General features: G+C 40.8%; 1 protein-coding gene across 2 annotated transcripts in view; it reads right to left on the bottom strand.

The window, feature by feature from the left end:
* Positions 1-1,116: 1,116 nt before the first annotated feature.
* MYPN (myopalladin) overlaps positions 1,117-15,145 on the bottom strand; it is a 97,512-nt gene continuing 83,483 nt past the window's right edge. The window contains exons 14-20 of one of the 2 annotated variants that reach the window (XM_082714612.1): positions 14,847-14,996; positions 13,480-13,562; positions 12,147-12,273; positions 10,752-10,959; positions 8,656-8,821; positions 5,939-6,072; positions 1,117-2,969 (exon numbers count right to left, since the gene is read on the bottom strand). In XM_082714612.1, coding sequence (XP_082570738.1) covers positions 2,800-2,969; positions 5,939-6,072; positions 8,656-8,821; positions 10,752-10,959; positions 12,147-12,273; positions 13,480-13,562; positions 14,847-14,996 — 1,038 coding nt within the window. In that variant the 3' untranslated portion in view covers positions 1,117-2,799. Of the gene's footprint in view, positions 2,970-5,938; positions 6,073-6,110; positions 6,199-8,655; positions 8,822-10,751; positions 10,960-12,146; positions 12,274-13,479; positions 13,563-14,846; positions 14,997-15,145 lie in introns of those variants that run through there. The other variant, XM_082714613.1, reaches the window with a different exon arrangement.

Genomic DNA, 15,145 nt, shown 5'->3' with positions numbered 1-15,145 from the left:
ATGCAAGTCTGAACTGGAGAACTGCAGGGGGATGGAAAGGAAGGGCTGAATGTAGAAGAAATAATAGAATTAATGGGATCTGTTGATCGATTGGCGAGAGGAAGCAAAAGTGACTTGGATGCTTTTTATCTGGATCGCTAAGAATGTGATGGAGCCATTAGTAGAAATCATTAAACGAGGCTGAAGAATGATTTATGAAAGGGAAGATGATGAATCTGATTTGGGACATGTTGAGTCCAAACATATCCAGCCGAACCAAAATTTCTTATATACGTATCCCTCATTATAATTGACTTCTAATGGAATTCCCAAAGCAGGGAACTGATTTATTCAACACAGTGAAGGACTCTGCCTCGTAGGAAGCATATGGCATTGTCTGGAGACATTTTGGGTAGCCACAACGTGGGGATCAGCTGCTAATACTACTGACATCCAGTTAGAGGCCAGTGATGTTACCAAACATCCTGCACTTTGCAGGAAAGCCCCTGCAATGAAGAACGATCCACCCCACAAGGTCAATAATTCTGAGGTTCAGAAATCCTGCATTGACATAATCCAGTGTCTCCAATTTCAGGAATTTTTAGGTTTCTTATATTTTAGGTTAGACAGCGCCATCCAGTGGCCAAGTATAATACTCATCCTAATTCTCTGGTGAACACTAAAAGGCAACAGATAAAAAGTATTTAGAAAGCTAAGACATACAGAGGTGAAAAATATCCTTTTATAGGAGAACTACTTAGGGTCTACAGAAATAGATGTGATAGGAAGGTCAGGTGAATGACCGAGAAGGAACAATCCTGGAGTTAGAAAGTCCTCTTTGGGTAGAAGAGATTCCATAATAGAAGCCAACCCGGAAACAGAATATTTTATAGGATGCATTCTGAATGAAACGTATGCTGTCATTACAGTTGCCTGTATTTTTAGTATTGCTCCTGAATACATGAAAAAAGAAAACAAAAATCTAATAATATCACTGAATAATTGACTGAAACCTTTATTTCTTAATGATGTAAGCTGTGGCATTTGTTTCATTAAGAAATAAAGATTGAAAATATTAAGATGATTTCAGAGTCATAAAAAAAATAGGGTGAAGAGAACTGGAAACTTATATTTGATAAAGAATAGATTCCCCCCCCCCCCAAAGCAGCACTCATTATGCCTTACATCTTACCTCCCCTACTAGATTGTAAGCTCCCTGAGGTCAGGGACTGTGTCTTATTCATAAGTCTCTAGCATAGCATCTTATAGAGAGTAGACACACAAATGCTTTTTTCGAGTGAATGAATTTATTTTTATACTGGAAGTCCTTGCCTTGAAGTGAAGAAAATTTCAAACCTTTCTAAACAACTACTATTTGTTCATTGGAGTTAGATACTAGCTGAGGGTGCCTGGCTCAGAGAACACCAGACACCTGCGCACCAGGAATTGGTAACAGACACCTCCAATTCATTTCACAGGGGAGTCTGGAGCAAGCTGTGCTGTGAGGACCATTCCCAGGGCAGTTTTTGGACTGCTGTGTGAATTGCAGATTTCTCTATCTAATATAAGATTCATTTATCCAACAAATATCTATTGAATATCTACGCAGTGCTAAGCACTCTTCTAGGCACTGGGGATAATCATAGTGAATTTAGTTCTAAAAATTGCTTAAGAGGCAGGTTTTGAATAGGTGGGTTAGAACAAAGATGCATACCCCCCTTTCCTCCCACTTTCCTGGTTAGCATGATTTGTTTTTTAGCATGATGTTTTCCATATAGAAAATGCAAATTATCTGAAACACAGTTCATACCTATTAGAGATGTCTCCTTCCACACCTACTGCTCTTCTAGGACAAGTGAAAAACAACACTCTCCCATCACTTCCTTTCCTTGTTGGCATCTCTTCCTCCCTCACTGCCTCATACACTTCCAGCCTTTTGGGGAGAGAAGAGGGGCAGATGATGACAACTCTTGCATATTTTGCAAGTGGCAATGAAGCTAGTAGCTTTAAAAGTGACCCCATAGAAGCTTTCTTTTCGGTTGGTTTACTAGCAACCTTTTAGTTCTAGAATTTGGGGATGTATAAAGTCAGAAAGCAAAACCACTCACCATTATATCCAAAAGAAAATGAAGCAGACAGGCTAATGGGGCCTTGTTTTGGCTATCGAACAAGTGTGTTGTGCAATATTGAGGGTTTCAGTGAATTTTTTGGTATCTCAAGCACATTTTGGCACCTTAATACGTGGCTCAGTACACTCAGGATAAGTAAATCAAAAGTGCTTCTCCACATCTGTGAGTCGTATGGCACGATCTCTTAAGGCTAAGTAGAAGCTGATTAAATGAATCCATCAAAACTACTGCTACGGATTTAACTGATGAAAGGTAATGGAGACCTCCCCACCTTTTCCCTTTAATTGTTTGGTGAGTTAGTGATTCCTAAGGTCACTACTGTCTAACTCCTTTCAGTCCAAACATATGGCCCCTCATTACTCCTAATAGGGCATAAATATCCCTAACATAGCAGGGGACAGGGGAGCATGCTAGCTTTTTCCCAAAGCAGTGGATGACTTCATGACATCTTTGGTTCATCTGTTATCATCTTCTCACATTTTTGTTGGAATCTTTAAAAGGCACAGCCCTACATCTTTCCCCTAGCTGAGATAGCAAGAGTCCCCAGCTGACTTATTCGAAGCACTTCTTGCCACAGGTCCAGCAGCATGGGAACTCACTCAAATCCAGTTGCTTGGAAACCGCTGTGTCTGGCTTGTCCTCCTTCCCCCTCCACAGTCTGCCCCCTTACACAGCCGGCACCCAGACATTCCTAAAGTTCATCACTCTCCACTACACTCCGAGAAGAACATGAATACACCATTGTGCTTTCCATGGAGGAGAAGGCAGAGAAAATGTCAAGTCCTTTACTGGTGAGAGATCCATAGCGACTGCCAGTGGGCCGGACCGACATGGGCGGTGGGATCTGCTGGTGCCACTGAGCTGGAAAATGGACCAAATAACATGTTACAATCAAGGGAATGCAGTCGAGTGGGTACAGGGCAGGGGTTTATTCTGTCCTCATTCAAACACTTTCTGTGAAATACATCTGGGTCTGAAAAGCATCATTTGCAAAGCACACAAAAAAAATCTCTCCTTCCCTGCCAGGAATAGGCAAACTGGGCTGGTGAACCTCTTATGCTCCTAATTCCAAATCCCACGATCTGGGACTATAAGAGTAGCTGTATGGGGAATGCCTGGGTGGCTCAGTTGGTTAAGCATCTGCCTTCAGCTTGGGTCATGATGCCAGGGTCCTGGGATCTGGTCCTGGGATCAACTCCCGTGTCAGGCTCCCTGCTCAGCAGAAAGCCTGCTTCTTCCTCTGCCTGCCCCTCCCCCTGCTTGTGCCCTTTCGCTCTCTCTCTGACAAATAAATAAATAAAATCTTAAAAAAAAAAAAAAAGAGGGGCACATGGGTGGCTCAGTCAGTTAAACATCTGCCTTTGGCTCAGGTCACGATCTCAGGGTCCTAGGATTGAGCCCCGTATCAGGCTTCCAGCTCAGTGGGGAACCTGCTTCTCCCTCTGCTGCTCCCCCTGCCTGTGTTCTCTCTCTGCCTCACTCTTTCTCTCAAATAAATAAATCAATAATCTTAAAAAATAAAAAGAGTCAATGTGTAGGGTGATTTATCAAAATATCTCCTCTTACGTCCCCTCTCACTGATCTAGCATGGAGTCTCCCAGGGGCAGCGGCAGCGTAGAAAGAGCTGTAGGCTCTCAAGGGCAGGTACTTCAGAAGGCAGAGACAAGAAACTGAGGTAATGGAAGCCAAAAGATAGGTCCAGACCTCCAAAAGTACCTGTTCCACACCCTAATCACTAATCAGCCACTACCCATCCACCCCCTTATTCAGGTTCAAATGAGTTAATGGCAAGAAGACTGAAAAGTAACTTATGTGCAATCAACCATGATTCAGGGACAAAAGAGAACATATTAGAATTTCCATGTTCAGCAAACATTGTCTAAAGGAGATGATCCTTAGGCTTGAACATGCCTGAATGAAATATCCATCCAAATTGCTTTGTCCCTCCTATTGTGTCTGATTCGGAAATTTCGAAGCAGTCTTCTGATTAGGTTTCCAGGGACCTTGGTGTGGAGAAGGGGGAGCACCAGGTGGGGAAACTGAGTACTCTGGATCCTAGAAAGCTATGGACCTATTGAGCATACTTTTACAAACTGGACCTTTGTTGAGTTCATTATTTTGAATCAGTTTTTTTTAGATAATAATCAGTTTTTATATAATAATCAGATTATCAGTGGGTGGATAAATCAAGTTTTGAAAGCTACCGAAGTGAGGACAAAACTTACAGCGATTCCACTGAAGAGCAGGCCCTCAATGAGGCCACGGTGAATAGTCAAGTCTCTGCTCCAAACCTCTTAACCAGACTATGACAGTTGCTTCTATCAGAAGCTCTACTTTAGGTGAGAGAGGGAAGCCCACCTGCTTTCCCCATTCCTTAGAGAGGCAGGAAGTGGTGGTGGTGGTGGTGGTGGTGGTGGCGAGAGGGTAGGAGATTGATTTCAGCCCAAGTCCTCCATCCCCTCCTTCATTCCCAAGTTCTATTCAAGGAGACAGCACCCCCTGTTGGTGCTGCTCAATCAAGACAGAGCCTGGGAGAGGTGAGCCTGGAAAACTGAACTGGGAAGTGGAATGCAGGATTGGGACGAGATTTATCAGTTTCAGGACTTATTGGTACTGAGTCTCTTAGTTGGAGAGCTATCTCCCTCTGACGTGGGGAAATGGATGAAATGGATAGGGGACTTCGCCTAGGTTAAATATATCGATGGCCTCTCTCTCCCCACCCCCTTACCAGGGGAAAGTACGTTAGAGTCAGCGTCCCTCACAGTTGAATTTCTTTTCAAGTCCAAAGATAAGGGAAAATAATTGAAGGACTATATATTGCCTCCAAATATTAGACCTAGGGAAAAAATAGCAGGCCAAGGCTCTTCCTGTATGGTACTAAGAAAAGGGAATTCCTAGTATGTACCTATGAAGAGTTGGGACCTCAGGTTCTACACACAGTGACTTATTTGTTATTCTGGTTGCTCATGTTGAGCCAGTAGTGATTAAGAAATTTATTAATTATTAAATTACTTTTAAAAATTTTTTAAAGGAGAGGAAGAAAAAGAATCACCCTTTTGGATTAAGGAATGTGCCTTAAAAAAATACCAGTTAATATCAAAAGTATAGAGAAGAAGAGCAGAGTACATTACATTACATTAATAAAGATTAGCTTGTTAAATTCTTTTGAAAATTAGAAACATAGCTCAAAGGAATGATACAAAAGCCGGCATTTGCCTCCTGGCTATAGACACATAACCTCTCTGAGTCTCAGTTTCTTTAGCATTTAGAGGAGGGTGACAACAGTTGCAATAATTGGGAGGGTCTAAGGACACCATTTTGTAAATTATAAGTCATTATACAAACATCATTTGATGTTATTATTGGGACAGCTCTCTATTATTAGTCCGGTTGTGGGATTGGCACCATAAGTATTTGCGGAATGAATTAACAGATGAATGGGGACAGGAAAATTCTGCTGCGTGGAGGTATGCTTGGGAGGAATGACAGGCAGTGGGGATGGAGTTCCAGTGGGTGGCCCATGGTATTAAGAAGACAACAGGAGATGTTGGATGATCAAAAACATAAACACAGTTAAACTCTGAAATAATTGTAATTCCTAACATTATAGGACATTTTTTTTTTTTGAAGAAGCTTAAGCTCAAAGTAAAATGCAAAAGTGTACAAAAGCCCTGAGGCGACTAGGATGAAATGATTTTAAAAATCCATCACTTAAGCACTAAAATATAGTCTAATGAGTTCAGTTATGGAAAAATACCATACCTATCCTTAAAAAATTGCTTTAAGCTGTCTATCACACACAGATGTTTAACTGAGGACATTACACCTACCATATATATCCAGCCTCGCAGTGCACGACACAATGCCAGCTTCATTCTTGGCTGACAACGTGTACCATCCAGCGTCGGATTTCTTGGCTGGCTGAATGAGGAGGCAGACATACCCTGTTGTGTCCTGGTGCATACTGGAGAAAAAAGAGAACATATCTGCATTGTACCTGGGGGGCAGAGAAGGCCTTGAGCAGTTCAGGGTTCAGGGAAACTCTTGGGGAAAATCCAGCAGTACAGTGCATCTCCTCTCCTCCCTGACCCTAAGGGGAGGGATGGGCAAGTCAGTTTAAAGCAATTATCAAAAAATATGTTACATGTTTATAAAAAATAAAAATAAATAAAAAATAAAACAGTTATCAAAGGCAAACTGAACAATGGAATGGAGTTACAAAAGAGCAGAAGTTAACCCAGTGAGGCCCAGAGGAGGGTTGACAGCCCAGGCAGAGACTCATTCTTGCCCTGCCCACTGCTCTCCCACTCTTGGGGTTGTTCTCCTCACCAGAAGGGCCCTCATTTGTCACAACCAACGTCCAGAAAAATCTCTTTTCCAAACCAGATTGGACACTCAGGCATAGATGTATTGTTAGCCTGGAGGGGTTATTTCTTAATGTAACCAATTGGGCACATGTAGGATTTAATTTAGTACAGTTCAGGAGCAAATTCCTTCTGTTTCATCCACAACAGTAGTTCTTACCCTTGGCTGCATATTGCAGTCTTGGATAATTACACTAGAACTTCAGGCTGGGTTTAACTTGCTATGTTAATTATTATTATTATTAACGCCCAACATAGGGTTTGAAATCATGACCCCAAGATCGAGTGGCATGTTGTACTGACTGAGCCAGCCAGTCACCCCAACACGTTACATTAATTTAGAAGGAAGCATTAACTCAAGAATATTTTCTGTGCTTGCGTGAGTTTTACCAGAAAAAATTCTTGACCTATATATATGTAGACTTCTTAGATGCCAAAATCCTGTAAAGTTTGACAGCTACAACATCCTCTGGAACAAATTCAGTTTACTGTGAAGAAATAAATCTCAGTAGAAACTTTTGTACATAAGCTGCTTTTGTTTGCTTGCCCCCTCGTGGTATAAAACCAAAATGGCAAAGATAAGGTTGATTAGAGGAAATCTAGCAAGGGACCCATTGTTGGAAACTGGATCCTGAGTTATTTTGAAAGTAACCCTGTTGTGATGGATAAAAAAGGAGTTACTGCCTTAATGTTTTGTTTTGCTTTATTTTATTTTAGCTTTTTACTGTCAAAGGGATTTCCTGGGTACTAATATGAAGATATGTAACAAAAAATATGCAGGATCCTCACAAATTCCTTATACATTTTAAACTTAAAAATTAAAGTGTTAACAAAATCAGAAATGAAAGAGGAGAAATAACAACCAATACCACAGAAATACAAAAGATTATAAAGGAATATTATAAAATATTAAATGCCGATATTGGACAACTTAGAAGAAATGGTTAAATTCCTAGAAACATATAACCTCCCAATACTGAATCAGGAAGAAATGGAAAATTTGAACAGACTGATTACCAGCAATGAAATAGAATCAGTAATAAAAAATATGCCAACAGGGGCTCCTGGGTGGCTCAGTGGGTTAAGGCCTCTGCCTTCGGCTGGGGTCATGATCTCAGGGTCCTGAGATCGAGCCCCGCATCGGGCTCTCCGCTCAGCAGGGAGCCTGCTTCCCTTCCTCTCTCTCTGCCTGCCTCTCTACCTACTTGTGATCTCTCTCTGTCAAATAAATAAATAAAATCTTTAAAAAAAATATGCCAACAAATAAAACTCCAGGATCAAATGGCTTCACAAATGAATTCTACCAAAATTTTAAAGAAGAGGTAATACCTATTCTTTTCAAAATATTCCAAAAAACAGAAGAGGAAGGAAGACTTCCAAATTCATTCTATGAGGCCACATTACCCTGATACCAAAACCAGATAAAGGCATGAAAGAAAGAAAGAAACTAACAAGATATGGAAGCAACCCAAGTATACATCGATGAATGGATAAAGAATGTATGTATATGCATGTGTGTGTGCATGTGTGTGTGTGTGTATACACAGAGGAATATTACTTAGCCATAAAGAATGAAACCTTACCATTTGCAACAACACGGATGGATTTAGAGAGTATAATGCTGAAAGAAGTCAGTAAGTCAGAGAAAGACACATATCATATGATTTCACCAATATGTGGAATTTAAGAAAAAACAAAGGAACAAGAGAAAAAGACAATCCAAAAACCAGACTCTTAATTATAGAGAACAAAGAGATGGTCACCAGAGTGAAGGTGCATGGGGGAATGGGTAAAACAGGTGAGGGGAATTAAGAGTATACTTATTGGGATGAACACTTAGTAACATACAGAATTGTTGAATCACTATATTGTACACCTGAAACTAATGTAACATTGTATGTTAACAAAACTGAGTTTAAAAAAAAAAGCCCTGCTAATTAATCCTGAAAAAAATGAAAGGTTTTAAAAAAATTAAGGTTTAAAACTGTAGGACCTCTATACCATGGCCTGCCTTTCAGGAACAAAAAAGAATAAATTCTTGATATGCACAATAACATGGACAAAACTCAAAGGCATCATGCTAAGTGAAAGAAGCAAGATTCAAAAGACGACAGACTTATTTGGGTGCCTAGGATGTCCCACCAAGCTTGGAAGTCCCTTTGAACTCGGGAACGGGCCTGTACCTGATCCTTTCTCGGGTGAAAGGGATGGTCTCATTGTCCTTCTTCCAGAAGAACACAGGTGGAGGCATGCCTATCACCCGGCACTCCAGCCTCACGGGGTGGCCTTCGGGAACTCCACTGTTCTGCAGTTTCTCCAGGATCACAGGTGCTTTCTTCACTTCTTTGGCTGAATGAGAGAAGGGCCATTCTTGTTTGAATAGTAAGTGCCTTGAGGTTCATGCTTCAAACTCATTACAGTTCTGGAACTTAGCAGAGTGCCCCCCACCCCCACCTCACCTCCTCTTCAGCAAACTTCTCACACCCTGAAGTGAATATTATTGCTTTTATAAAAGCTCTGGAAGGGATAAAAATAGGAATGAGGGACTCTCTTTTGCATATTGTGTGAGAGACAACACTCCAGGATCTGGGTGGCCCACTGGGCAGGTGGGGTGGGGGGGGGTGCAAATGTTGGTTGTGGAATTTAAGGAGTCTTTTTTATTCCCAACAGTAAATTTTGAGAAACAACAGATTTTATGTACTATGAATCTATCCTTTTTCTTTTCTAGAGGAGATGATTTTGTAAAAGGTGTATTCATGTTCCCTCAACTTTTATTTTGAAGAAGTTTATAGCTACAGGAAAAAAATACACTTTTTAAAATTTTTTTTATTTTTTAAAGATTTTTATTTATTTATTTATTTGTCAGAGAGAGAGATGACAAGCAGGCAGAGAGGCAGGCAGAGAGAGGAGGAAGCAGGCTCCCCGCTGAGCAGAGAGCCCAATGCAGGGCTCGATCCCAGGACCCTGGGATCATGACCTGAGCCGAAGGCAGTGGCTTAACCCACTGAGCCACCCAGGTGCCCCTACACTTTTTTTTTTTTAAAGGTTTTATTTATTCAAGTAATCTCTACACCTGACATGGGGCTTGAACTCAAGAGATTGAGATCTGAGATCAAGAGTTGCACTCTCCTCCGAGCCAGCCAGGTGCCCCAGAAGTACACTACTTAAAAACAAAACAAAAAAACCCACTAAGTATGCTTCCTAAGGAAGTCTTTTTGGGGGGTGGAGGGCCAGAACCAGATAAGGCAAAGATACCTCATATTTCAGGATTCCAGAGTCAATATTTGCAAAATATTAGGGGGAAAAGTAAAAGCTTGCAATCAATATATCCTTGCAGGAAGAGCTTTTCCTACTCTGTTGGGTAAGAGAAAATTAAGAGTGAGAAAAAGAAAAAGATATATGGGGTGAGCAGTTACAAGCCTATAGAGAAGATAGTATGCTGAAGTCCCCTGATTTGCAGTAAGGGCCACACATGGGAGGAAGCTCAGCACTAGAATTCGTATATTCTGAAATCTAGTTCTGGTTGGACTCCTGCCCCGAGAGCAGGTATCAAGCAAGTGATGATGACTTGTTGTCCTTTTTTGTAGGCATTACAGTGTTTTGTTCATGTCGCCTTAAAAGTAAAGGTTCATTTGTTTAGTTATCAACTCAACATTTGCTGAGCACTGTGCATATTCCAGGCACTGAGTGAGACATTAGAGAGACACAGAAAAAGTCAGAATGTCTGAGTTAGGAGATCATAGATCATACATGGAAGGCTGCAAGTGCTCTGAGGAGTCTCTCCTTTTCTAAGTGCTAAGGAAACGGAGGAGGATATGCCTTGGTGGTGACATTTGAATTAAGCCTTCTCTAAGGCTTAATTCAAAGGATGAGGAGGTTCCTAGGCAAAGAAGGGTATATTCTATGTTCCTAGGCAAAGAAGGATCAGTGAAGCAAAGGCATGGAAAATTGGAGTAGGGACAAGAATCTGGTGTGTTCCAATAGTGATGAACGGTAGGGCAAGTGACTTGAATTTAGTGTAGTCAATATACTAATTAATTGATTAACTATTACAATGGCTCCCATATACTGCATGCATATATGCATAAGATACTATATTATGTTTTTACTGATAGGTCTTCGTAAGCAATGTAGGAAGTATGGCCCTTACTACAGTGAAGGAGAAAAGGAGATGAAACTTGATAGGGCAAAGGACTAAGGAATTCTGCCAGAGGTTGTGCTTATTTGGGCAATAACTTTAAAGGGAGTTATGCTTGGGGGTCCCGGAAGCCAACCTTACCTACTACGGTGAGCTCCAGACTAAAGGAATTCTGTCCGGTTTTGTTGGTAGCAATGCATGTATAGGTCCCTGCATCACGTTGAGTGAGCGGGTCAATGAGCAGAGAGTGGACTCCAGTCTCTCTGACCAACATCTTGTGGGAGGCGTCTGGTAGCACCGGTTGGCCATTGAGCAGCCACGTCAGCTCTGGGGGCGGTAAGCCACTCACCTAATAAATAACAGGACAGCTGAGGCAAATGACAGACTGATGACAAGCAGATTTATTTGGTGGCTGAATTCTTCATCCTTGTCTGGCACCAAGTAGTGAGAAAAAACATGGGATGGAGAGAAACCTCTCTGTAGGGGCATCAGGACAAGAGGGGCTGGGTGAGTGGCCGTATTAATTTAAATCGTATAGTAGTTTGACCCCAAATTCAGGGGATGATTATATTTTAGATTAGAATAAGTAAAAAATAAAAACTAAATGGATAGATAAAATAGGTCTGCAGAGTTAGTTTCACAGACGATATGTTGCTCACATACCTGAGAATCAGCGAGAGGCAGCCAAGGAAAGGACAGACATTAGAGTTCTCAGACCTTTCTCTGTGTTACAATCACTTGGGGAGCATTTGAAAATGCCAATGTCCACTTACTCTCTTAAGTCAGAATCTCTAGAAATGGGACCGGGCTGGGAATCTTTCAGGGGTTAGGGTGGAAGAAGTAACAATCAATCCCAAATATTATTTAGGCAGCCATTGGCAGAGTAAGAACCACCTCTACGAATGATTAACCTCAAGCCTTTACCACTTAGCATCTAAAAATTCCATAGCATTCTGAATCTTTGTCTGGAGGGCAAGAGGTGACCTAAGTTTCTCTTCATACTGAGGGATATCCACGCTGCTCCGCTGAACAGTTTCTGGCTGAAGAATTAGAATGCAGAATAGCTAAAGCTGCTGGATGTTGGTTCGTATAAGAAACCAACTTCTGTTTTCATAAACCACCTCAGAGCCATCTTTTCTGGACTATAATTTTTTTCAAAGCCTATATGTCACAGACACTCACTTCAAGGATGTAAAAATCACACTTTTGGCTTTATAGTAATGAAGACTTTCCCAGCACTACATGGAAAATGTCTGAATTACATCAGTTCCTTGGTTGTCTTTTACAAATGCAGGGTCAACTTGATACAACACCAATGTAATTTTATTAAGGTATAAAGACTTAAAATTTTCATTAAAATTTTTTTTTTGTCTGGAATTAAATGTTCTGAAAAAGCTTTGTGAGAGAAGAAGTGATCTCTTTCGCTTCCCCAGTCCCTCTTTCTCTAAACAAAACATAAAACAAATACAAAAAAATAAGTCAAACAAATGCAAAATGTGAACAGATCTGGAACCAAGGAGGAGGACTAGAGTCTACCTTACAGTCCAGACGACAGAGGCGCCCCTCGTGAGCTACCATATCCCCAGGAGCCTGAAGGAAATGTGGTCGGAAAAAGCGTTCCTGTAGGGGCTCTTTGTCTCTCTCTGGTGCTCGGGACCTTCCTCTACAAAAACAAGCAAGGTCAGGCATTAAGCACAGAAACCAATCTATAAACCTACAACAGCAAGCATTTACGCATGGCAATAGACTCTGGAGAACAGGTATTTTGGGGGTGGGGTAGGGAAGGAGGCTGCTGGACTGTAAACAAATGATAAAATAATAAATAATGGTGTGAAGCTTATGTAAAAAGCAAGGTGGTAAGCATCTCATACCCTGTAGGATTATCTTATAAGATCTGTAATTAAATAAACAGGCTTTAGCTTCTTTCTCTCTGAAGTCATTCTGGGTTAAGTGGCTCAGCTCCCCTTGCCTGGGCTTTGACCAGTTGTTCAAAAGTTTCAAAATAAACAAATAAATCAGTATTCAAGCCGAATCTCAAATGAGAGCCAACAGACAAGTCCTGTTTATTACCCAGAACAAGGCAGCTGCAATCCCTGTGTCTCTGAGTAATAAAATTTAACCTGGCTATAAATTATGGCAGACTATTAAAGATGATCAGGAACTTAAACTGGTTAAGACTGACCAACAGTAACAGCTGTTCTTGAAGGGGGAAAAAAAAATGAAGAAGAAGGTATAGTTGCTGCGGTGATGAAATACTGTATCTGAAACATGGGTCACTATTTTTGCTCCTTTGGTAAGTCAAATATAATTCACCCATGTCAGCAACTATGGAATGCTTTGCTAAGACTTTGTGGCACCATCAGACTCAAGAGGAAGCCAGGCTCTAAATTCTTAGTGGTTAGTAAAATCAGAGAGAGAGAAAGCCAATTGCTGTGTTAGAGTCAATTGTCATACTGGGGACAATAGCAACAAAAATATTCAATCTATAGACATAACTATTAGCAGTTTCTTTTTTTTTTAAAGAAAATATGGTCATTTAATTCAGACTCTGGTTTATAAATTATTTGCACAGGTGCTACAGATGGTCACAAATTTTAAGCCATCAAGGGTGTGTGACAGACCTGTGGGTCCCAAAGTTAATGTGCTTATAAGTCACATAGGGATCTTATTAAAATGTAGTTTCTGATTCAGTAGGTCTGGGGGGTGGTGCTTGGGATTCCACATTTGCAACAATCTCCTAAGGGATGCTGATGTTGCAGGTACAGGACTACATTTTAAGTAACAATTTGTAGACCCAACACTTTGATGCTCATTGTGGTAGGTGGGTGCTTGGGAGGGGCTTGAGAAGGGAGATTCTTACTGTCTTTACCTGTGAGACTGACCAGCAGATGTTAGTCGACTGCGAATGGGCAAACTTTGTACCATCAAGTGGCCAGAACAGCTGATTCGTCCCTGAAACAAAAATGAATTTAAAATAAGAGAATTCCCCATTTTTTTTCAATTTATATAAATTTTTCTGGACTGGAACCCTTTTGAAACTTTTGGCCAACTATTATGAACAAGAAAACTTGGGGGTGAGGGATGAAAACAATAAAATATGACTCCTTAAATCACTGTTAATAGTCCAGGGGAGAGGGGCTCAGAGGGTTAAGTCTCTGCCTTCAGCTCTGGTCATGGTCCCAGGGTCCTGGGATCGAGTCCTGCATTGGTCTCTCTGCTCAGCAGGGAGCCTACTTCTCCCTCTCTCTCTGTTACTGCTCTGCCTACTTGTGATCTCTCTTTCTGTCAAATAAATAAATAAAATATTTTAAAAAAATACTCCAGGGAAAAAATTCAAAGAACATTGTGATGACTTTTATTTTGAGCTGAGAAATGAATGGAACACAAATGTAAAAAAATTCAAATTCTTGTCCATGAACATTATCTGCAGCCACATGCAGAGACTATGGCCAAGTATTTTATACTTTTCTTAATAGAGATTTATCCTCAAGACTAACATTTTATTTCATTTTTTTAAAAATATTTTATATCTTTATTTGACACAGAGAGAGAGAGATCACAAATAAGCAGAGAGACAGGCAAAGAGAGAGGGGAAAGCAGGCTCCCCGCTGAGCAGAGAGCCTGATGCAGGGCTCGATTCCAGGACCCTGAGATCATGACCTGAGCCAAAGGCAGAGGCTTAAACCACTGAGCCACCCAGGTGTCCCTAAACTAACAGTTTAATAAGGAGAGTGGGTGAATAGAAATTATAGCTCTACACTTTGTATTCTAGTAGTAGCTGAAGATATTTATTCTGTCATATCTTTTAGAGGAATTTTAAGTCTTGATCCTAAATCACATTAAGAAAAGAAAAGTGAAAAAAAAAAATTAAAAAAAAAAAAAAAAGAAAAGTGAGAGATTATGGCTTTCTAACTTTTACCAAAAAAAAAAAAAAAATCATTCTTTAATAGACTCTTTAAGAGAGTCAATGAGTTGATAAATAAAAGATTTAGCCCAGTATATCTGGGACATAGTGAACAGATATTTCTAATGTCCTTTGACAAAGGCCCAAGACTTGAGTGACCCATCCATGGCTAACTGGTCTTTTAAGCTGTGCTCTAGTTACACACAATCACAATGCTCCTCATTCATTTTCCTCAGCAATCCTTAGTAACTGGCACTTCTCAAGGTCTCATTCACAATGACATCAAGTGCTCCTTCCTCAGTGCAGCACAGCGCAGAACCCTGCTTCTCCACCTGGGGGTTGGCAGCCATGATAGTGTAGTTGCCATCATCATCACCGGTGGTGGAGTCGATGTGCAGAGAGCACGTCCCATCTCCTTCTCGCCTCATTTTGCAGTGCTCATTTCTCTTTGAAATCTGCTTCCCATCTTTGAACCAGTAAACCTGCAATGAAAGATAATCGAGAACATACACTGTTCTGCACATCTTTTGAGGATAATGAAGTAGGGAGTAGGGTGAGGCAATGGCATCTCTGCAAGAGCCCCATCCCTTATGAAAAAAATATTTTTAAAAATGTCTGTGTAATAGGCTCC

The sequence above is a fragment of the Mustela nivalis genome (assembly GCF_964662115.1).
Source record: "Mustela nivalis genome assembly, chromosome: 2".
Lineage (NCBI taxonomy): Eukaryota > Metazoa > Chordata > Mammalia > Carnivora > Mustelidae > Mustela > Mustela nivalis.
This window is presented reverse-complemented; position numbering and strand designations above follow the sequence as displayed.